The sequence below is a fragment of the Phacochoerus africanus genome, chromosome 6 (assembly GCF_016906955.1).
Source record: "Phacochoerus africanus isolate WHEZ1 chromosome 6, ROS_Pafr_v1, whole genome shotgun sequence".
In the NCBI taxonomy this organism is placed as follows: domain Eukaryota; kingdom Metazoa; phylum Chordata; class Mammalia; order Artiodactyla; family Suidae; genus Phacochoerus; species Phacochoerus africanus.
This window is the reverse complement of record NC_062549.1, coordinates 68157784-68182034: the sequence shown is the minus strand read 5'-3', so window position 1 is coordinate 68182034 and position 24251 is coordinate 68157784. Positions and strand designations below refer to the sequence as shown.

General features: G+C 36.8%; 1 protein-coding gene across 3 annotated transcripts in view; it reads left to right on the top strand.

Annotated features, from left to right (window-relative positions):
* Positions 1-24251, top strand: part of SGK3 (serum/glucocorticoid regulated kinase family member 3) — a 130765-nt gene that overhangs the window by 94727 nt on the left and 11787 nt on the right. For 2 of the 3 annotated variants that reach the window (XM_047783822.1, XM_047783821.1), the window contains exons 6-14: positions 3007-3094; positions 8787-8836; positions 11799-11856; positions 17141-17224; positions 17336-17467; positions 19319-19431; positions 19522-19558; positions 20280-20366; positions 23168-23263. In XM_047783822.1, the coding sequence (XP_047639778.1) occupies positions 3007-3094; positions 8787-8836; positions 11799-11856; positions 17141-17224; positions 17336-17467; positions 19319-19431; positions 19522-19558; positions 20280-20366; positions 23168-23263 (745 nt within the window). The remainder of the gene's footprint in view (positions 1-3006; positions 3095-8786; positions 8837-11798; positions 11857-17140; positions 17225-17335; positions 17468-19318; positions 19432-19521; positions 19559-20279; positions 20367-23167; positions 23264-24251) is intronic. The other variant, XM_047783823.1, reaches the window with a different exon arrangement.

The following is a 24251-nucleotide window of genomic DNA, read 5'->3' as shown; positions in this document are numbered from 1 at the left end:
AACTGATAACAAAATATTTTTAACAACATGGTGAAGTCCTTTTGATGTAATTTGTAGGTTAAGAACAGTAAAATAAAATACTTGAAATATAGCATTCATTTAACTATGCAGAGAAAAAGACCCAAATATAATTGACCAAAAGTAAATAGTAGTTGCCTGTGTGTTAAGAATGAAGACTCTCACCCCCCCTTAAAACTTTTTTTTAAATAAAACTCACATAATGTAAATTTTTAGTCTACAGTTTTATCTATTTTTAAAGTCTACAGTTCAGTGGTTTTTAGTATAGTTGCAGTGCTGTACAATCATCATCATTATCTTATTCTATCACCCCAAGTCTAAACTAACAGTAACATCACTCCAGAAAGTAACGATTTTCTAACCTCTCCTTTCACCCAACCCTTGGCAACCATTCATCTACTTTATATTTTTATGGATTTACCTATTAGGGGTATTTCATATAAATGGAATCATATATATGACCTTTTAAAAATCTTCCTTTGTTCATTTAGCATAATGTTTTTGAAGTTCATTCATATTGTAACATGTAGCAGTATTTTGTTCCTTTTCATGGTTGAATAATATCCCATTACATGAATATGCCACATTTTGTTTATCTGTTTATCATTTGAATTGACATTTGGGTTGTTTTCACTTTTTGGCTGTTATGAATAATGCTGCTGTGAATATATGTTTGTGAGTTTTTGTGTGAATATGTATTTTTATTTCTTTTGGGTATATACTTAAGAGTGGAATTGCTGGGTCATACAGTAGCTGTGTTCAGCTTTTCAAGGAATTGCCTGCTTTCCACAGTGGTTGTACCCTTTCATGTTTCCACCAGCCTCTCCCCTTTTAAAAATTATTTTTCGTCTTTCTCAATTTTTTAAAATGAGTGTATATTATTTGTATTTAATTATTATGAACAGTTTGGAAGTCTTGCCATCTGTGACAACATGGATGGACATGGAGGGCACTGTGCTAAGTGAACTGTTAGAGAAAGATGAATACCATGTGAATTCACTTAAGTGTGAAATCTTTCAGAAACCCAAATTTGTAGTCATTGATACGGAGAACACATTGGTGGTTGCCAGAGGTAGGGGGTAGGTGAAATGGATGGAGGTTGTCAAAAGGTACGAACTTTCAGTTATAAAATAAATGTCATGGGATGTAACTGTATAGCATGGTGACTATAGTTAATAATGTGTGTCACATGTTTACAACTAGCTGAGAGAGTAGATTAAAAGTTCATATCACACAATCAAAAAAATGGGTAAAAAATGTGTATGTGTGGTGGTCATTACACAATATATACAAGTATTGAAGCATTATGTTATACATCTGGAACTAATGTTATATGTCAATTATATCTCAACTTTTTAAACTTTTTTTTAATTGAAGTATAGTTAATTTGCAGTATTGTGTTAGTTTTAGGTGTACAGTGAAGTGATTCAGTTTTATACACACACACACATATTCTTTTTCAGATTCTTTTCCATTATAGATTTTTATAAGATACTGAATACAGTTCCCTGTGCCTTGCAGTTGGTCCTTGTTTATATATACTAGTGTGTATCTGTTAATCCCAAACACTATGGAGGTTCCTTAAAAAAAAATAAACTTAGAGTTATCATGTGATCCTGCAATCCCACTCCTGGGCATATATCCTGAGAAAGCCCTAATTCCAAAAGATGCATGCACCCCAATGTTCATAACAGCATTATTTACCATAACCAAGGCATGGAAGCAACCTAAATGTCCATCAACGGGAATGGATAAAGAAGTTGTACCTATATACAATGGAGTGTTACTCAGCCATAAAAAAAAATGAATGCCATCTGCAGTGATAGGGACCTAGAGATTATCATATTTAAGTGAAGTCACACAGGGGAAGACAAATATCATTTATATGTGGAGTCTAAAAAAAAATGATACAAATAAGCATATTTACAAAACAGAAATAGAATCAGACATTGAAAACAAACTTATCATTACCAAAAGGGAAAATAGCAGGGGATGGGGTAGCAGTGGGAGGGAGAGAGAAATTAAGAGTTTTGGATTAACACATCAACTTTTTAAAAAGCCCCCCCCAAAAGAACAATTTGGGAAGAGGTACCTTAGATGTGGAGATTTAATCATTCCTCAGGATTGTCATTGGTTCATGCAAAGCCCCTCTTTTATTTTAGCCCATTTTTTTTCTTATTTCTTCTTTCCCCACTGTTGATGCCCAATTCAACGTGTTTGTTATATGTCTTTGGCTACTAGTTTATCAACTGTTGCTTTGTGTGAGTGTTTAACATATCTGCATAAACGGTGCTGTGCTGTGTTTCCTCATTTCTGACTGCTGACTGTTGACTGGTACTCTCTGCAGGCAGTTACCATAGCTTGCTTACTCATTTCCCTAGTGGTTGCTGGCTGTTTTGCTTCTGATTCACAACTTTAGAGAATATTGCAATCAGTATCCTAGTTAACATGTCTTTCACTGAACCTGTACATAGTATTTTCTGTGGTTTATTCTTAGAACTGGAATTTCTGGCCCCAGGGAAAATGGATACTCAGCTTAACCAAATATTGCCACATTGCTTTTCAGAAAAGTTGGTTCATTTTACATCCTCACCAGCAATACGTGACGGTGTTCCTTTCCTTATATCCCTACCAACTTTTGGTGTTATGTGTTCTTCTAAATTTTCCTGACTAGTGGACATAAAGTGATTGCTCATTGTTTTAATTTGTATTTTTCTGATTATTAATGAAGTTTGGTATCTTCATAAATTTCCTTATATACCATTTGAGTTTTCTCTTTTATGAACTGTTTATGCCTTTGCCCATTTGCTTATTAGATTCCCTATTTTTAAAAATTAATTTGCTTATTCCTTTCTTAATAATGATTATTAATGGATTTTGTTTGGCTTTCTTACTACAAATTCTACTATAGTTACTTTTATTTTCATGTTTACAGCGAGAAAAGCTGTAGAAATGCAAAGTCATAATAAAGTTAATTTTTGTTTTTAGTCCAGATGTCAGAGCATTCCTTCAAATGGACAGTCCAAAACATCAGTCAGATCCATCTGAAGATGAGGATGAAAGAAGTACTCAGAAGGTAGTAAGAGGAATTGTATTTTTTAACAGAAAAAAATACCATTCCCCAAAGATGAAATTATTGGCCACTTTAGGACATTTACTTAAAACACAGTAATTTCATCCATTGTAGATTTTCTACTCTTTTGAATTCTTTAAAACAAATGTGTACACTTCTTACTGATTACTATTTCTTATAAAATTTATAAAATGAGTACTTTTTCATAGTAAAAAGTAATATAGATATTTTGAAAAATAGTAATTTAGAAGTCTTACCCATATTACCAGCAACCATAACCAGTAATTTTTGACATTTTAATGATTCCCTTTCTAATCTCTTAATATATGGAAATTTTAAAAATTATCTAATTATGTAGATTATAAAGTTTGTGTTTTGCTTTCTTCACTTTACCTCCTTAGTTTTTGATCATCATCTATCTTCATCATCATCACCGTACTTGAAACTATCGTTTTGAATTTTGGCCAGCAGGAAATCCCTTTTCAGCCAGAAAACACTCCTCTTTTTTTGAGTTGTCAGGTTTTGATATGTAGAGCAGTCAGTACACATGTGCTGGTTGGCATCAACGAGCTTCTGTTGCTGTAGTTATATGCACATAATCACGTTCTTAATAAAGAACAGAATATTATATTCTTTTTTAATTAATTGTGATAAATATAATAAGCTTGTGCCTGCTTATGAAGATATTTTCAACATATACTTTAGAAAGTTATGTTTAGAAACATAAATTATAGTAATTAACTCAAAGGATTATTATGTAGCAATTAAAAGTATAGTTACAAATGTTAAATAAATATGATAATGCCTTTATAATTCAAAATTAATACTATTGTTAACTATATACATAAAAATCAGAGGTGTACATTTTTTTTCATAATATCTTTTAATTTTGTTACATTTATGTTTTTGTGATTTAAAAGATAATGTCAGGCCTTGAAACATTACTGTCCCACAGCTAAAAATCTTCATTTGAAAAATAGATGTGACTGATAGAAAGTAGTAATTTTCTTTCTCTGACACTCTAAAAGGATTCTTACTTAAGTGAACAGATTTAACTCTCACATCTATGACATAGTTGCTCCTAGGACAATGTAAAAGAATATTTTAATTTTGTATCTGTGCTGTTGGTCAAAAGAGAAACCACAAACTGGGAAAACATGTAACAAATAAAGTAGAAGAAGGAATAATGTGTATGTTAAAAAAAAAAAAAAAAAAGCTCCTACAAATGGATTTTTGAAAACAATGGTATTTAAGACTGAGGAGGTGAAAGGAAAAGGGAGATGAAGAGATGTTCTTAGTTAACAAATGTGTGGGGAAATGTTCAACCTTGTTGCCATTAGCAAATGAAACTTTTAAATGAGAGATTTTTTTTTTCTACCAAATTAACAAAAATGTAAATAAAATACACCAGGACTAATAAGGGTAAGGTAAGATGAGCATCTTTGGGTATTACTGGTGTTACAGTTTTATGCAACTCTTTTGGAAAGCAAATTTGGCAATATGTATCAAACATGAAAATCATGTTACTCAGGAGTCAATGCAAATGAAATAATCCTCCACATAGGAAAAAATGAAGATGTTCATTTTAGTATGATTTATACTGAGAAGTTAGGATCCTTTTAAATATTCATTGAAAATAGTAGTTGTCTCTATATATTGTACATTTTAAAAGTATTCTTAAAGATGCTAATATTTTAGGTCTTGACATACTATTAAATCAGGGTATAAAAATTTTTTTATTTTTGTTTTTGTCTTTTTGCCTTTTCTAGGGCTGCTTCACACGGCATAGGGAGGTTCCCAGGCTAGGGGTCTAATCGGAGCTCTAGCCGCTGGCCTACGCCAGAGCCGCAGCAACTTGGGATCCGAGCCGCATCTGTGACCTACCCAACAGCTCACGGCAATGCCGGATCCTTAACCCACTGAGCGAGGGCAGGGATCAAACCAGAAACCTCATGGTTCCTAGTCGGATCCGTTAACCACTGCACCACGAAGGGAACTCTGGGGTATAAAATTTTTATGCAAATTTATACAACGTGATCAGTTTTTAGAAGTTATGCAAAGACCATGAAAGTGCTATAAATATTTGTAAAATCATCTGTCAGTAAGCTCATGGATTTTTAAAAACATCTTCCTAATACTTTTCACATTTTTCCAATTAAGAGTATATATTTTTAATTGAAAAAGATGAAACCATTCAGAAATATTTTAAAGAGTAAAATTTATGTAACCATGATTTTCCATGTTTTTTTATTAATCATGTTGAGAGTATGTAAGTTTAGATCATGTAAAGAATGTCTTGACTTGCTATAGGGGAATGCTCTTTGAAGAAAAAACAGACTAAGAAATTCTTAGACTGAAGAATTCAAGAATATTGCTTAAGATTTCATTATACAAACTTAAAGAGAAAAAAATTTTTTTCCCTTGTAATGAAAACTTAGGATTTGCTCTCTTAACAACTTTCATATATATAACATAGAGCAGTGTTAATTATACTATCATGTTGTCTATTACTATATCCCCGGTATTTATTTATCTTATAACTGTAAGTTTATATCTTTTTTTTTTTTGGTCTTTTTGCCATTTCTTGGGCCGCTCCAGCGGCATATGGAGGTTCCCAGGCTAGGGGTCTAATTGGAGCTGTAGCCGCCAGCCTACGCCAGAGCCACAGCAACGCAGGATCCGAGCCGATTCTGCAACCCACACCACAGCTTACGGCAATGCCGGATCGTTAACCCACTGAGCAAGGACAGGGATCGAACCCGCAACCCCGTGGTTCCTAGTCGGATTCGTTAACCACTGCGCCACGACGGGAATTCCTGGAAGTTTATATCTTTTGACTGCCTTCATCAGGTTCCTTCATCCCCTCACCTCAGTTGTAACTATTTATCAAGGACTTCTAACTGGATAATTAAATGAACTTAACACCTGGAAAGTATCTTGGAGGGCATCTGAACCTCCTTATTTATAGACAGAAAAACAGAAGCCAAGAAACTTACTTTTTTTTTTTTTTTTAATTGCCGTACCTGTGGCATATGGAAGTTCCTGGGCCAGGGATTGAATCTGAGCTACAGCTGTGACCTACACTACAGCTGCAGCAATGCCAGATCCTTTAACCCACTGCACCGGGCCAGGGATCAAACCCTTTCCTCTGTGGTGATCCAAACTGCTGCAGTCAGATTCTTATCCCACTGTGCTCCAGCAGGAACTCCAAGAAACTTATTTTTTTTATTAATGTTCATTCTGATAAGAAATATACCTTACCCTCAGTTTAGTAATTAAATATAATCTTTAAAAATAATAATATAGTAAAAAATTATCTAATTGTATATCCCAGAAATTTTCATTATTTTTTCAGAAACGTGCTCCATTTGAAAAATACCAAATAATAAAATCTTATTACATATTAATGTAATTCACGGGACAGGTTATCCTTGTTATTGTTTAATCCACACTTTTTTTTTTCTTTTTAGGGCTGCACTTTCAACACATGGAAGTTCCCAGGCTAGGGGCAGAATCGGAGCTGCAGCTGCCGGTCTATACCACAACCACAGCTTGCAGCAGCGCCAGATCCTTAATCCACTGAGCTAGGCCAGGGATCAAACCTGCATCCTCATGGATCCTAGTTGGGTTCTTAACCTGCTGAGTCATAACTGAAACTCCTAATCGACACTTAATTTGCTTCCCTAATCTTACTTATAGAACATTTCATTGAATGTTTTTTCTGTTCTCTGCATATTCATTAAAAGAATAAGTTCATTGAAATTACAACTTGTTATCAGATTGTGTGGAATGCTATGGTACTTAAACAAAATCATGATATATGTAAGTCAAATCATTATGCTGTATATCTGAAACTTATACAGTGCAGTATGTCAGTTGTATCTCAGAAAAACTGAGATGGGGGAAGCTTACTTCATGTTAAAGTTATGCCACAACAGGACAAACCTCATCTAATGAACTAGAATGTTTATACATTTGTTTTTGTCTTGAGCTAGACTATTACACTTCCTTATATTTCTGTCTTGGGATTGAAAATTTATTATATGAAGAGTTTTCATATAAAGATATTAGTAAGAAGTACATTTGTTTGTCACTGAAAAGCTGGTGCCAACGTTATTTCTTAAGAAATGTGTTGTACTTAAGATCGTTGGCCTTTTATTTAAAAAAAAAAAAACTTGTATTCTGAAGATGGTAGGTTTCACATGAATTTAAGTGGGAATATATATGTCTCTTATAAGAAACTGCTTGGAGAAGTTCCCATTGTTGGTGCAGCAGAAACGAGTCTGACTAGTATCCATGAGGATGCAGGTTGGATCCCTGGCCTTGCTTAGTGGGTAGGGGATCTGGCATTGCCGTGAACTGTGGTATAGGTCACAGATGCAGCTTGGATCCTGCATTGTTGTGGCTGTGCTGTAGGCTGGCAGCTGTAGCTCCGTCCACCCCCAGCCTGGGAACTTCCATATGCCCTGGGTGCAGCCATAAAAAGCAAAAAAAGAAAAAAGAAAAAAAAGTGCTTAGATAAAAAAATGTAGATTCTGATTAAAGAGAAGTTTTTAAAAGCTTGTTTCATATCTATAGCTCATATGAAATGTAATTATATAGAGCTTTAGTAAAAGTTTGCATATTTGAGACATCTCTAATTCTCTGAATGTATAAAGAATTTCCAAGTGAGTTTATGTGAAACAGTTAACTCACATTTGGCTTTTGTGAAAAATACTCACTATAAAAGGATCATTAGATTAATCTTTGAGGATTTTGAGTTAAATTTCTAGCTAATTATTAGTGTGCTAGAATTTTTAATTTATGGTACACTAGGTGAGTAAAGATTAGCTTTTAAGTTAATAACAGATTAAATTTACTTGAAGTGTTGTTAAGAAGAAAGCCTATCTAAAATTATAATACTACCGCAATGGTGGAATTACAAATAAGCTTAGAAATAAATCTACCTCCCCTCAAATTAAAACTTCAGTCCAGCATTTGCAGTCTTTATCATCATATGATCATTTTCTATCATTAATGGTAGCTTATTAAAAAGTATTCGAGGCATTCCCATTGAGCTCAGCAGGTTAAGAACCTGACTAGTAGCCATGAGGATGCAGGTTCAATACCTGGCCTCTCTCAGTGGGTTAAGGATCCAGCGTTGCCACAAGCTGCAGCATAGGTTGCAAATGTGGCTCCAATCTGGTGTGGCTGTGGCTGTGGGGGTAGGCCGTCAGCTGCAGCTCTGATCCAACCCCTAGCCTGGGAACTTCCATACGCCAAGGGTGAGGCCCTAAAAAGAAAAAAAAGTATTTGAAAATTAAAATAAAAGCTATTTTAAACCAATTTTTTAATGTAAAAATGATCCCTCTTAAATCGTGTTTTTATTGCCTACCTCTTCCAAGGAACTTCCCGGTGTACTTCATTCATTTGCCAACTTTAAGCTTGACTTCTGCCTTACCTTTTCCCTTACAACTGCTCTTGAAATTTATCTTCAACATGTTTATTTATATTTATTGTATATTTTTCCAAAAGTCTATGCATTTATTAAAAATCAGGGCTTCAGGGTTTTTTTACATGGCAAATAAGAAATTGTCTGTGGCCCAGTTATGTATATTTTATTTCAGAAATATCCATTGATTGATAACCATTGAAGCTCCAGTAAGAATGTTAAATTCTTTTTTTTTTTTTTTTTTTTTTTTTTACCTCCCAACAGCTACACTCTACCTCACAGAACATCAACCTGGGACCATCTGGAAATCCTCAGTAGGTTTAATTTGTTTCAAGCTAACTGGATTTGAGGAGGATACTTTTTGTGGATGTGCAGATGTGCATAATCGTACCAGTTTAACTGGAAGCCTGTGAGATAGAACTGTAGTTGCAGCGAATATAGTACTGTCATGTGCTTGCCTAATATACTGCTCTAGCTCCTCTTTGTCTTAGAGCTCTGAGGAGATTTTAATCCACAGGTTGTTGGTTGGGTTCTGCTATTTTGCCAGTGTTGCTTTCCTGATGTGTGTGTGTGCCTGTGCAGAAGATCAAGAGACCATCTTTCCCAGGGGACTGTAAGTCCTGGGAGGTACTTGGGAATTACTCTCGCAGTAGCATCCGTGCAGGCCTAATTGGTATTCTCCTGGTGCTCAGTGTCATTGGTACAACCCTAGTTATTTGTCAGCTTGTTCAGGATGCGTCTTGATGGACATTAGCATTTGAAAGGCTATTGAACTTTCTTTATCCAGTTTCTCCCATAGTCCCATCATTACTTGAACACAGGGGAAACATTCTGAGGAACGCCAGGAGTGGCAAATGTAGCCTTCATCTCAAGTGTCAGCTCCACCAATTCATTGGAATACAAAGAAGGAGGCCAGGGCTGCTGCTTGGCTCAGTTTGAGGAGAGCCCTGACAGAGAGTGATGTCTGCCCTGGATTGGAGGAGAAGTGTAGTGTGACTCCTTCTTTGTAATTACCCTTCCAGATTTACTGGATTAATTCGAGAGTAGTCTATCTTTAATCTCAGATACCATGCTTCCCTTGCCTTTTTGGTCCACTTAGAGAATGAGTCTAGACAGATAGGACAAATGCTACTGGAGCCTCCTTAAAGAAGGAATAGTAAAATAGGAGGAAAACCAGGAATGTGGTGTCGCAAAAGCAGGTAAAGAAAGGCAGTAAAAAAAAACCCTGTCGATGTTGCTGGTAGGGCAGGTAAGATGAAGATTGAGAATTGACCACTGGATTTGATAAGTCATTGGTGACCTTTGTAGGAAGTTTCCATGGTGGGGTGGGTACAGGTGTGACAGGAAAGGGTTCAAGAGGGAACTAGAAAAGAGGTTAGCAGGTGTAGAGAGTGAGTTTAGACAATGTACTTGAAGTGTTTTGCTGCAAAGGAAAGCAAAGAAATAGGATGGTAACTGGAAGAAGGAGTTTAGTTTTGAACATCTTTTCTATTATCATTGCAATGAGTTTGTCAGGCAGCACAAAATGGAAAATTGCCTTCAGAGTTATCCTGTGGGACAGTGGGTTAAGAATCCGGTGCTGTCACTGCAGTGTCTCAGGTTGATGCTGTGACATGGGTTTGATCTCTGGCCTGGGAACTTTTTTTAAATGATTTTTATTTTTTCTGTTACAGTTGATTTACAGTGCTCTGTCAGTTTCTACTGTACAGCAAAGTGACCCAGTCACACATATATATGTTCTTTTTCTCACATTATCTTCCATCATCTTCCATCACAAGTGACTAGATATAGTTCCCTGTGCTATACAGCAGGATCTCATTGCTTATCCATGGCCTGGGAACTGTTGCATGCCACAGATTCAGCCAAAAACAAAAAAAAGAGAGAGAGAGAGAGAGAGAAAATTGGTTTCATTTAGGGTTCATCACCAGCAGTTAACAGTGGGCCTTGGATATGGCCTCGGTTGGTATGTTTAGTATGTTTGAAGGATTTGAGTGTTTTTTACATTATTACATCTGTTCAAAAAATTATTTCAGTATTTCAGCATATTGATAAAGAACTGAATAACTAGTCTAAAGAGCAGGTTCTTGAAGAAGAAAAACATCTAAACTTAGTTAACTGTTTATTTCCCTAATCTTGAACTGTTATTATTTAACCCAGACCTAGTGTTACTCTCATGTTTGAATTGACTATTTCTTTTAATAATGAATTGAAGCACATTTAAAATCTGAACAAAGTCATTTCATTCTCTCTAGTACAACTTAGGAATTCATACGGTATTAAAGAAAACAGCTCTTTCAGCTGCTTATAATCAACTTTTTGCATTCATGTGCCTTTGCCGGATACAGTCAATGCTGGTTTTTTTGTTTTGTTTTGTTTTGTTTTTTGTCTTTTTGCTATTTCTTTGGGCCGCTCCCGTGGCATATGGAGGTTCCCAGGCTAGGAGTCCAATCGGAGCTGTAGCCACCAGCCTACGCCAGAGCCACAGCAACGTGGGATCCGAGCTGCGTCTGCAACCTACACCACAGCTCATGGCAACGCCGGATCCTTAACCCACTGAGCAAGGGCAGGGACTGAACCCGCAACCTCATGGTTCCTAGTCGGATTCGTTAACCACTGTGCCACGGCGGGAACTCCTCAATGCTGTTTTTAACCCAAGATTAATGTAAATAAAAGGACAGTCTTAGTATTCCTTTGCCTTCTCTTCTCCTGGGTTTTCTACATTACCATCGATGAGAATAAGCAGAGTTCTTTTGTCTTTAACATATGTATGGAAAACAGTGTGATGACTTTTCTCCTTCAGGAAATTTTCTTAGTGACTTTACTAGGTATTCTGGCTAGTAACTTCCTTTTCAGAATAATTGCCAGACTAGATAGTCTTTGGAATGTAGCACTAATTTATATAGGTGTTCAGTTTCCTTATTAACAACATTGGTGAGGTTTATGGTTAATAAAAGTGGCTTGTTACACTGAGTTAAAAAATGATAGATCAGATGTGGAGATATCCTTTTCTCCCAAAGAGACGATTATTGAAGTCCTTCTTCAGCTTAACAAGGCTTAAATAAAATTACAAAATGTCTTGGCTAATCAGAAAGTAGATTATTATTACTATTCATAATTTTATATTAAAGATGAAATGCCACCCGTGTGAAAGCTGGAGTTATGCTAAAGTATACCCAGCATTTACTTAATGAAGAATGAGGTGCTAAAAAATGTTGAAAAGTTGACATCTTTCCAGTTTTTAGGAGGCTAATTCTTATCATTATTCATTTATTTCAGTGCCAAACCAACAGACTTTGATTTCTTAAAAGTTATTGGAAAAGGCAGCTTTGGCAAGGTATGAGTGTTTTTATTTTCTCATTCAGTAAATAAGTACTTAAGGATTGCTTTATATACATGAGACCCCAGGACTTGTTGGTTGCAGGCTATGGAGTTAAGATGCTTCCTCTACCTTCAAAGTACTGATAAAATAATTAGGGATATAAGGCATCCACTCAGATTCTAACCTAACATTTATTTATTCAAGAAGTATTTGTTGAGCACCTGTGTGCCAAGCAATGATCTGGGCCTTGGTTGGATGGTATTGAACAAAAATGACCTAGTTCTCATCTCTGTGATATTTACAACTTAGTTGGGGAAATCATCAATTAAAAACATGCTGTCAGGTAAGCAGTTATACATCCTGATGGAGCTGTGAAGGAAATGATGACTAGAGTGAGGAGACAGAGGACAAGAGGCAGTGGGGGCAAAAAAAAAACTCCTGTGCTTAGATGGATTGGTGAAGGATGGCTTCTTTGAAGAGTTGCTGTTTAAGTTGAGGCCAGAAAGACAACAGTGAGCAGCTGTGTAGTAGTTGGAGAAGGAAAGGGGGTTTGAGGGCCCTGTCTCTCTTCATACAGTGAACATCAGGCGAATCACATAGCTTGACAGTGTGGCAATACCAAGGAACAAGAATCCTTAAGGCCAGAAGTAGCATAGATGGAGGTATCAGAATCATCAAATATATTTAAGTTCTTTTTTGCATTATACTTCAATCTGTAGTAAAAATAAATATGTATGTGTTTAATTATACTGTGCTATATTCATAGCTTTCAGTATCTAGATCTAGTTTGTTTTCTGAGTTCCCTAGAGACCAGAAACTGTGACCATAAAATTAAACCCATGTGTGTTCATTAATTCAGCAAACATGCATTTGCCACCTGCTACATGCTGGGCATTGTGCTAATCTAAGCAGTAGAGATTTAGAAATGGAACTTGCTCTCAAAATGCTTGCAGTCTGTTGGAATGTTAGAGATAGTCTGTTGTTAAAACCAAAAAGCATTAGCTTTTGAAAACTTTATGTTTAGATCTAGAGTCTGTTGGTAATTTTTTCTTGCATACAATATGAGGCATAGGATCAGAGTTCTTTTTTTCCCCCCTATGGATATTCGATTGATCCCACACAATTTTTTGTTTGTTTGTTTGTTTTTTGTCTTTTATCTTTTTAGGGCTGCACCCAAGGCACATGGAGGTTCCCAGGGTAGGGGTCTAATTGGAGCTGTTGCCGCTGTCCTGTGCCACAGCCACAGTAACGCCAGATCCAAGCCGCATCTGCGACCTACACCACAGCTCACAGCAACGCCGGATCCTTAACCCACTGAGAGAGCCCAGGGATCAAACTCAAAACCTCATGGTTCCTAGTCGGATTCATTTCCACTGTGCCATGACAGAAACTCTTGATCCTACACAATTTATTAAAAAGACTATTCTTTCCCTACTGCTCTGGAGGGTAACCTCCATCATTATTCAGTGTCCATATGTGAATGGATCTCTTTCTAGATTTTATGTTTTATATTTCTGTTTCTAGATTTTATATTTTGTCTCACTAGTCTGTTGTCTGTACTTTCGCCAATATGACATTGTCTAGAAAATACAGCTGATCTTCAAAAGAACAAGTCATCCCTCCTTTTTCTCATCAAGAGACTGTTCTTAGCTCTTTTGCATATCAGTATAAATTTTAGAATTACCATGTCAAGTTCCACAAGTTAGCTTAGATTTTGATTGGGATTGCATTGAATCTGTGGATCAATTTAGGGAGAATTGTCTTAACAATATTGAGTCTTCCAATCCATGACCCTAGTATGTCCCTTTGTTAATTCATCTTTAACTTTTCTCAATCATGTTTTATAGCATTCTGTATAGAGTTTTTACACATCTGGGAATTCCTATTGTGGCCCAATGGTTAAGAACCGACGTAGTGTCCCTGAGGATGTGGATTTGATCCCTGGCCTTGCTCAGTGAGTTAAGGATCTGGCGCTGCTGCAAGCTGCAGCGTAGGTCACAGATGTGTCTCAGATCCAGTGTTGCTGGACTGTGGTGTAGGGCAGCAGCTGCATCTCAAATTCAACCCTTAGCCCGGTAACTTCCATATGCCTCAGGAAAAAAAAAAAAAAAAAAAGAATTTTTATTCGTCTTTAGTTCCATTTATTCCTGTTTCATTTTTTATGTTTTAAAAATCTAGTGTTAATTATTGAAACAGAATATATACATTACCTGTGATTCATTGATTCTCCTCCAAGCTGTGTACCACCAGGAGTGCATGCACATATGTACTAGGCAAGGCCTGTGCCGGAATATGCATGAGTATCCATTGTTTATAATGTGAATGTCACTGAGAGAGCAGATAATTGTATGTCTGTGGAATGCAGCTTTCTGCACAGCAGCAAAAGTATGAAACCTGTGCTAAATACCACAACATGAATGCAAATTAACACAAATTATACAATTTAGAGTGAAAGAGGTCAGGCAGAGATGACTTTGTGCGATTCTAATTACACAAAATTCAAGAAAAGGCAAGACTTACCAGTGTTACTGCAGATTGAAGTAGTGGTTACCTTTGAGGCAGGATGGGGATGAGTAGTTTCCAGTATAGGCCAAATGGGAAGCTTCTGGCTATTGACAGCGTTTGATTTTTTTTTTTTGGGGGGGGGGGCTTTTTAGGACCACACCCACTGCATATGGAAGTTCTCAGGCTAGGGATTGAATCGGAGCTGCAGCTGCTGGCTTTTGCCATAGCCACAGCAGCACCAGATCCTTAACCCACTGAGCAAGGCCAGGGATTGAACCTGTGTCCTCATGGTTACTAGTTAAGTTTGTTACTGCTGAGCCGTGAAGGGAACTCCAGGGTTTGATTTTTTTACCTGGATAATGGTTACATACTGTGTTCATTTTGCAATAATTCACTGAACTGTAATGTTTATGAGTTTTTCTACATACATGTTAGTTAGGTGTAGTAAAAATTTAAATCTTGCAAAATGATTAGAAACCAACAAAGTACAATAAAAAGAAAAAGCCAGAAACACAAAAGAAGAAAAAGCAAATAGACACACAAATTCAAAATGTATTTGAAAAGTAGAAAAATATGCATGATCAACTAAAATTAGTAATGGCAATTTCTCTTTATTCTAAATTTTTCTGTGAAGAGTGGTCTTGGTTCCATTTTACATTTGCCCATCTGTTTCTTAACCATCTGTCTGTTCTCCAAATCTACCAATCTACTGAAAAAATGCCTACCCTTCAAGGTATGTCCTAATTGCCACATTCTTTGAATTATTTTCTCAGAATGTACTTGAAGATGAACCAATCAAAATCAAGAAGGAAAGGTCAGTGGGGTGGGAGCTGTTGAAAAGAAAATGTAAGAAGGAAGGAATGTTCAACAAAAGACTGAGAAATGAGAAAAATGCCAGCCACTGAGTCCATCTTTATGAATAACAAACATTTTCTTTAAAAACAGTTTAAAATTTACCAAAAAAAATTTTTTTTTGAATAAAGAGAAAGATCAGAGAATTTCCAAACCATCATTTTGCTCTATTTAGTAATATCTTTGTTAGTATGATACATTGTTCCAAATAATGAGCCAATATTCATCCATTATTATTAACTAAAGTCCATTATTTATTCCATTTTTCTTTGTTTTTACCTAATAACCTTTTTTTTGTCCCATCCAGGACACCACATTATATTCAGTTGTCATGTCTCCTTGGGCTCCTCTTGGCTGTGACAGTTTCTCAGATTGCTTCTTGTTTTTGAGGACCTTGAGAGTTTTGAGAAGCACTGGTTAGGTATATTGTAAGGTGTCCCTCCTTTGGACTTTGTCTGATATTTTTCTCATGATTAGATTGTGGTTACAGGTTTTAGCCAGGAAGACTATAGATATACTAAAAGGAAGACTCAGCAATGTCACTAGCTGTTGTGGCAGATCATCTCAAAAAATTTTGGAATGTATCATTTAATAGTTACACAATTTACAGGGCATCTTGAATCTCTTAAATTTTATTTGTAAAACCTTGAGCATGTCTGTCTTTTTTCTGGGGCAAGATCCTCTAAATTTCTTCAAATCCTTGAAGTGTCTACATGCAGCCCAGCCCATCACAGAACCTCAGCTATTCATGGTGCTTCTTCCTCTGAACACTTCTGAGTTTGAAACCTGTAAGAGAAACTCAAATGTTGGAACAAAAATGCATTTTGGGAGTTCCTGTTGTGGCTTAGTGGGTTAAGAACCCGACATAATGTCCATGAGGATGTGGGTTCTATCCTTGGCCTCAATCAGTGGGTTAAGGATTTGATGTTGCCACAAGCTGCGGCATAGTTTGCAGATGCAGCTCTGATCTGGTGTTGCTGTGGCTGTGGTATAGGCTTGCAGGTGCAGCTGTGTTTCTATCCTAGCCTAAGTACTTCCATATGCCACAAGTGTGGCTGTGGAAAAAAAAAAGAGAGAAACCATTGAAGCCATTTTCTTCTCCTTTTTTTATGTAGCCATGACATTTATAGGCTGAATATTTTGGGTTTTTTTATTTTCCTTATTATTATTATTATTATCTTTTTAAACTGAAGTATGTATAGTTGGTTTACAGCATTGTGTTAGTTTCTGATGTACAGTAAAGTGATTCAGTTATACATATATATTCTTTTCCATTATGGTTTATGACAAGATACCAAATTTGGTTTTCTGTGCTATACAGTAGGACCTTGTTTATCTATTTTATACACAGTAGCTTACATCTGCCAATCCCAAACTCCTAATTTAGCCCCCCCCCCCAATTTTCCTCTTTGGTAACCATAAATTCTTTTATTCCTGTCTGTGAGTCTGTTTCTGTTTTGTAAAAAAGTTCACTTGTTTCATAGTTTAGATTCCACATGTAAGTGGTATCATATGATACTTTTCTTTCTCTGTCTTATTTCACTTAGTATGATAATCTCCAGGTCCATCCACGTTGTTGCAAATTAGCCTCAATATTTTCTAAAGACACTCTTCAGGACTCAGGGTTGGCACACACATATGCACAAAGTTTTCAAGTAGTACAGATTTGGGCACTTAAATTTAGTAATAAACATCAGCACATTAAGTGACAGAGAAATGATGGCTATTTACATCATCATTAGTTGTTTTAAAATATCTGAGTAAAAGTAGAATGGTAGAAATAAACTCAATAATTTTCAATCTTCAGAGCAAAACGATTACATTACCTAGGTCCATTGTAGACTTAATATTTTTTCAAAATTTAAGTATTGACTTATTGATAAGTGAATCCTATCAAAATATTGAAGTTTCTAATAGTAAGCACAATCTTTAACCTTAACAGGTTCTTCTTGCAAAACGGAAACTAGATGGAAAATTTTATGCTGTCAAAGTGTTGCAGAAAAAAATAGTTCTCAACAGAAAAGAGGTAAAGTAAAATGGTTTTGTTTCTCCTAAACCCATTTTTTGGTGAACAGAATTCTTTTCTGGTGAGAATACACATTGATCCTTTACGTATTTTGTTTTGTTTTGTTAACAGCAAAAACACATTATGGCTGAACGTAATGTGCTCTTGAAAAATGTGAAACATCCCTTTTTGGTTGGATTACATTATTCTTTCCAAACAACTGAAAAGCTTTATTTTGTCCTGGATTTCGTTAATGGAGGGGAGGTGAGTTTTATAATTAGTTTTGTAGTATCGATAATGTTTAGAAAAAAAGAGAACAGAGTCAAAAATTTTCTCATCAGTTTTGAAAGCAAAGCCGGGGATAAACAGTGGTTGGTTGACTAGCAACAGTATTTAAGGTCCTGGCTAATCAGCCTGACCCAGGATGTGGAGAAGTGAGATGTAAAGCTCTTTTCCTAAGCAAGCGGCTTATGGTGTAGCTGGGAAGGTTGGCAAGAGAACCTTGGTGTGAAGCTACAGACGTCATGCATCGTTTTGTCACTGAGCTATATGGAAGAATATATACTGAGGCAGAACAAAACTTGATTTGTAATTATTGATAATTATTGTTTCAGTGGTTGCATATAAGTATTATTTTAGCCTGTCATTTTCCAGAATGTGCAAACTATTACTCAAACGAGATGATCCTGTAATAAAGGGTTCTGTGGTGAAGCCAGTTTGGAAAATGTCTCATGTTATATCCCCTTGGCGATTAACAACATGCTTCTTGGTGATTCACAGTATGTTTCAGCATGTTAAAGGCCTGGAGATATTATACCTTAAGCCAGAATTTATTTTTTTCCCACAGTCTCTTTTTTTGTTTGAACCAAATCTATTAATAATATTCTCCAAAACTGTGAATCAGAGGGTATTGTAATAGAGTTGGGGAACTGCTGCTTGTTATGATAATTATTCCAGTAGTAGCTAATGTATATGAAGTATGTGCCCAGCACTCTGGCTCCTTTTTGTGTTATTTTATCTTCATAACAGTCATGTTGTATAAAGACAAAAAAAATGAGGTGCAGAGCAGCTTAGTAACTTGCTCCAGTCGTATGGGTTAGTAAGTATGGAGCCAGGTAACCCAGTGACTACAAGATAGCTTGTAAGAAATGCATTAAGAATTAGGAAGTGTAGGGAGTTCCTGTCATGGTGCAGTGGTTAACGAATCCAACTAGGAACCATGAGGTTGCAGGTCGATCCCTGGCCTTGCTCAGTGGGTTAAGGATCTGGTGTTGCCATGAGCTGTGGTGTAGGTTGCAGACGTGGCTCGGATCCCGCATTGCTGTGCCTCTGGTGTAGGCTGGCAGCTACAGCTCCGATTAGACCCCTAGCCAGGGAACCTCCATATGCCGCGGGAGCTGCCCTAGAAAAGGCAAAAAGAAAAAAAAAAAAAAAAGAATTAGGAAGTGTAAGAAATGAACTGGAGAGTTCAGCTGCCACTAAGCTCCAGCCGCTTGCTACCACATTGAATTTAGGCTTAATGGTGCAGAGCTCCCCTGACTCCCCTACCTTTTTTTTTTTTCTCTTTCCAGAAGAAACCAAAACTATGAATTAAAAAAAAAAAAATTGCCAGTTCCTAAGTGTTACCAATTATTTTAGATTTTTCTAAAAACAGTATTTGGCTCAGACAGACCATATCTCTGGGATATATTTGGTATAGCAGCCACTAGTTTCTAATTTCTGAATAGTGTTTGATTTTTTTTTTCTTTCAAATAAAGGAACAGTCCCAAAAAAGGAGGTAATTACATGAGAGTATCATGTTCATTGGCCTTTATTAGTAGTCTTTTCCAGGGGGTTACCTGGCATGGTGAAGACACTGCCACGTTGAGGATTGAGGGGTAAAAGAGAGATGAGTAGTACATTAGCAGGGGTGGAGCAGGATGCTTGGCGAAAAAGGGACTGATTACTTGGTGGGTGGGGGACCCGGGCAAGGGAGAGTCATGGTTCTGTGCTTTGGTGCATTTTTATCTCACATTTAAAGTAACAAAAACAAATCCTCTTTTTGTCTTTATAGAATATATTTGTTTCTCTTTATGTGTGAATCATCTTGATATTCATTTCCCCCCCATTTTACAGCTGTTTTTTCACTTACAAAGAGAACGGTCCTTTCCTGAACACAGAGCTCGGTTTTATGCTGCTGAAATCGCCAGTGCTTTGGGTTACCTGCACTCCATCAAAATCGTGTACAGGTAAACTCGTTTAAATATCACTTGTAAAAATGTCTTTTTATTATTTCATTTCAGTTAATATTCAGTTTTGCCTTTCTTTCCTTTTGACAGAGACTTGAAACCAGAAAATATTCTTTTGGATTCAGTGGTAAGTATTGTCTTTTAAAAATCTGGCTCACAATTTTTGTTGTTGTTATGCGTAGTGGAAAAGAGTCAGTCGCAAAGGTTCCACACTACATGATTCCATCATATAACATTTTTGAAATATCAAAACTGTAGGGATGGAGAACAGATTAGTGGTTGCAAGGGGACAGGGGCCCAGGGAATAGGGGAGTTCAAAGAGAAAGGGTTAGCAGGAGAAAGTCCTTTTGTTCTGTGGGGTGATGGACAGTTCTCTGTCTGATTGTGGTGGTAGTTACACAGATCTCTCCACATAGAGCTACACATACACACATAAATCTGTGCATGTAAAAAAGTGAAAACTGAACAGCTTGGCAGTCTAGTTAACAGTTTGGTAACAAGGTCAGTTTCCCTGTTTTGACACCATACTACAGTTATGTGTCAGAAGTTCCCTGGTGGCTCAGCGGGTTAAGGATCTCACATTGTCACTGCTGTGGCTCAGGTTGCTGCTGTGGCGTGGGTTCGATCCCTGGCCCAGGAAATTTCTCATGCTGCAGATGAGGTGCACCCCCCCAAAAAAAAAGGATGTCAGCATTGGGGGAAGCTGGGGGAAGGGTACATGGAACTCTGTGTACTGTTTTTGCATTTTCCTCTTAGTCTATGATTATTTCAAAATCTAATGGTTTCCAAAAGTGTCCACTTATATCCATGTATTTCTTGTTTTATCTTTCTGCCCCTGTATTTGTCAGGGACATGTTGTCTTAACAGATTTTGGGCTTTGTAAAGAAGGAATTGCTATTTCTGACACCACAACCACATTTTGTGGGACACCAGAGGTAAGGAATATGTCCTGTTTGTCATCCCTGTAATCACATATAAAATGCAAAGTGAATCGCAAACTGTATACGTAAAACTTGAAATCAGAAAAGTAGAGTAAAAATATTTTCAGATTCCAGCCAGCTGGAAATATCTGATAATTATCCCTTCTGAACATTTAACATTTATTGATGGGTGATACTTTTTTAACTGTGATTTTGAGATAGCACAGATAATCCAACAAAGATAAATTAAGCTCATTTTTTTTTAATGTTAAAAATTTACCTTAGACTTCTTCAAGCATTTGATTACATTTCTAATCCTTAAAAAAAAAAATCACAAATCAGTGATGAAATTGTCCCAAAATTAATTGTGGTAATGTTGGAATAACTCCGAATATATTAATAGCCATTAAATTGTACACTTTAAATGGGTGAATTGCATGGTATGTTGAATATCTTAATAAAACTGTTTTTTTGTGTGCGTGTGTCTTTTGTCCTTTTAGGGCTGTACCCATGGCATATGGAGGTTCCCAGGCTAGAGGTCCAATTGGAGCTGTTGCTGCCAGCCTACACCACAGCCATAGCAACGCTAGATCCGTGCTGCGTCTGTGACCTACACCACAGCTCACAGCAATGCCAGATCCTTAACCCACTGAGCAAGGCCAGGGATCGAACTCACAACCTCATGGTTCCTAGTTGGATTTGTTTCTGCTGTGCCACTACAGGAACTCCAATAAAACTGTTTTATAAAAGAAATAAACTGAAGCAAATATGGCAAAGTATTAACATTACCTATTTGAGGGTGGCAGCTCTATTGGTTTGTTTTGTATGTATATAAAAACATATATTTTTATGTTAGTGCTGCACCCTTGGCATATGCAAGTTCCCAGGCTAAGGGTTGAATTGGAGCTGCACCTGCTGGCCTACACCACAGCCACAGCAATGCCAGATCTGTGAGCCAAGTCTGCCATCTACATCGCAGCTCATGGCAATGCTGGATGCATAACCCACTGAGTGAGGCCAGTGATTGAACTCACATACATACGGATATTATTGAGTTCATTATTGCTGAGCCACAATGGGAACTTTGATTTTTTTTTATTTTTTTGTATGGTTAAAATATTTCATAATAAAATTTTGAACAGGATAAAATAAAGCAGTGGATGGGGGAGTTGTCAAATCAGAATTTATTAACCAGAACACCCCATTCTTTAATCATGTTAACTAGCAGAAAATGTATTTTCTATTTAAGACAATAACACTTAAAATTTATGTTAAGGCCTTACTATTCTCACTTCACATACACATGTTTAGCTTAAAGTGTATTAATTATAATGCATTTATTATTAGTATGAGACATAATATATATCTTAAGTACCAGGTAGCACTTCATCTTTATTGTGAAATACCTGAAAAATGTGTTGAAAATGTGTGATAAAATGGCTCACATCAAACTTCTAATAAAGATGAGAAACTTAATTAAAAGTACCTAAAAGTAACAACTATTTAACTTAAAAATGTATTTGTTCTACTTTTTTCTCTTTATTTAAAACCTAGCTCTTTTTTTTTTTTTTTTTTGTCCTTTTGCCATTCCTTGGGCCGCTCCCACAGCACAGGGAGGTTCCCAGGCTAGGAGTTCACTTGGAGCTGCAGCCACCGGCCTACACCAGAGCCATAGCAACACAGGATCTGAGCTGCATCTGCCACCTACACCACAGCTCACGGCAGTGCGGGATCCTCAACCCACTGAGCAAGGCTGGGGGTCGAACCCGCAACCTCATGGTTCCTAGTCGGATTCGCCAACCACTGAGCCATGATGGGAACTCCTAAAACCTAGCTCTTATATTTATTTGTAATCATTCTGTTTTGGTTTATGTGTAAAGAGACGTTTTTTGAGAATATGTATTGATTTCATAGTTAATAAAGTATTTCTTAAATCCTGTAGTTTTTAGAAAGGAAATTGAATTTTTGTTATCAAAATCTAAATGTGTCAGAAGTTATTAAAGCCTTTTTATTTATTTTGCCATTTCTTTGGATCATATAAAAAAATCACATAAAAAAACATTGTGGCTCAGCAGGTTAAGGACCCAGCATTGTCTCCATGAAGATTTGGGTTTGATCCCTGGCCTTGCTCAGTGAGTTGGGAATCTGGTGTTGCCACAAGCTGTGACCTAGGTCACAGATGCAGCTCAGATCTGGTGTTGCTGTGGCCTTGGAATAGACTGGCAGCTGCAACTCATATTTCACCCCTAACCCAGGAACTTCCATATGCTGCAGGTGTGGCAGTAAAAAAAAAAAAAAAAAAAAAAAGCTTAAGGTGTTTATGTATTTTCTTATATATATGTATCATGTGGGAAGAGGACATATATATGTATATATTTTGGAATCTAAAATTCAAATTCACTATCTTATATGTATGAAATTGTGATGAGTTTAAATTTTTTTACATATTAAAATGTAAATAATCACTTTTCTAAACAGTATGTTGCTGCTGTAATTTTCAAGTAAAAATGCAGTTTACTTACTTAGTGTTACAGTTTCTGCATTGTTGTCCTCTTCCATTTGTCTTAATTGCATCGCAGTTCCTGGGGGAAATGCTTGAATATGTATATTTTGGAAATTGCCCCAGTTGATTCTAAAGAGTACTGCTGCCCAGGAACCACTGGTATAAAATGAGAATACCCAGTCAACTGTGAATCTAGACCATGTGTTTAACTTAGTATGATATAATACCTAAAATGTATTAAACTTCTTGGTTATTCCTAAAGTTTGTCTTGAATTGCTTCCTGAGTTTCTCTAATATTTAATCTTTTCTACAGTACCTTGCACCTGAAGTAATCAGAAAACAGCCCTATGACAATACTGTAGATTGGTGGTGCCTTGGTGCTGTTCTGTATGAAATGCTGTATGGATTGGTATGTATTTCTAGTCTGTCGTTATGATTCCAATATAATGCATTTGGTTTGAGTTTTCTCTCTCTCTCTCTCTTTTTTTTTTTTTTGGCTGTGCCTACAGCATGTGGAAGTTCCTGGGCCAGGAACTGAACCTGTACCACAGTCATGGTCTGAGCTGCTGCAGTGACAATGCTGGATTCTTAACATGCTGTGCCACAAGGGAAATCCTTTTTTTGTTGTTATTGCTGCAAACAAGTTGATTTTTTTTTTTTTGTCTTTTTGTCTTTCTGCTATTTCTTGGGCCGACTCCCTCGGCATATGGAGGTTCCCAGGCTAGGGGTTGAATCGGAGCTGTAGCCACCAGCCTACGCCAGAGCCACAGCAACGCGGGATCCGAGCCACGTCTGCAACCTACACCACAGCTCACGGCAACGCCGGATCGTTAACCCACTGAGCAAGGGCAGGGACCGAACCTGCAACCTCATGGTTCCTAGTCGGATTCGTTAACCACTGCGCCACGACGGGAACTCCCTCTCTTTTTCAATAATCTCATGGATGCTTAGATAACAGTAACAGAACCTGGTTAAGTGAATCCAAAACCACATTAGGGATTGCCCCCCCAAAAAACCTTTTCATTTCATTACTAATTTTTTACAGTTTTTTCTCTATCATACTAATGTACTAATCACTAATCAGATATTCTCATCCCAGTTGCATTTTTTAGAAATAGACACCTCGGAGTTCCCATCGTGGCTCAGCTCGGATCCCACGTTGCTGTGGCTCTGGTGTAGGCCAGCGGCTAAGCTCCAATTTGACCCCTAGCCTGGGAACCTCCATATGCCGTGGGATCGGCCCAAGAAAACAGCAAAAATACAAAAAAAAAAAAAGACACCTCATTGTAACATTAAAATTATCCACTTTCACTCAGCTTACTCAAATTGTTCTGCCTAATGTCAAAAATATGGAAAGAAGAAGATTTTCTTACCAAAGTAATGCCTTTTGGGTCTTG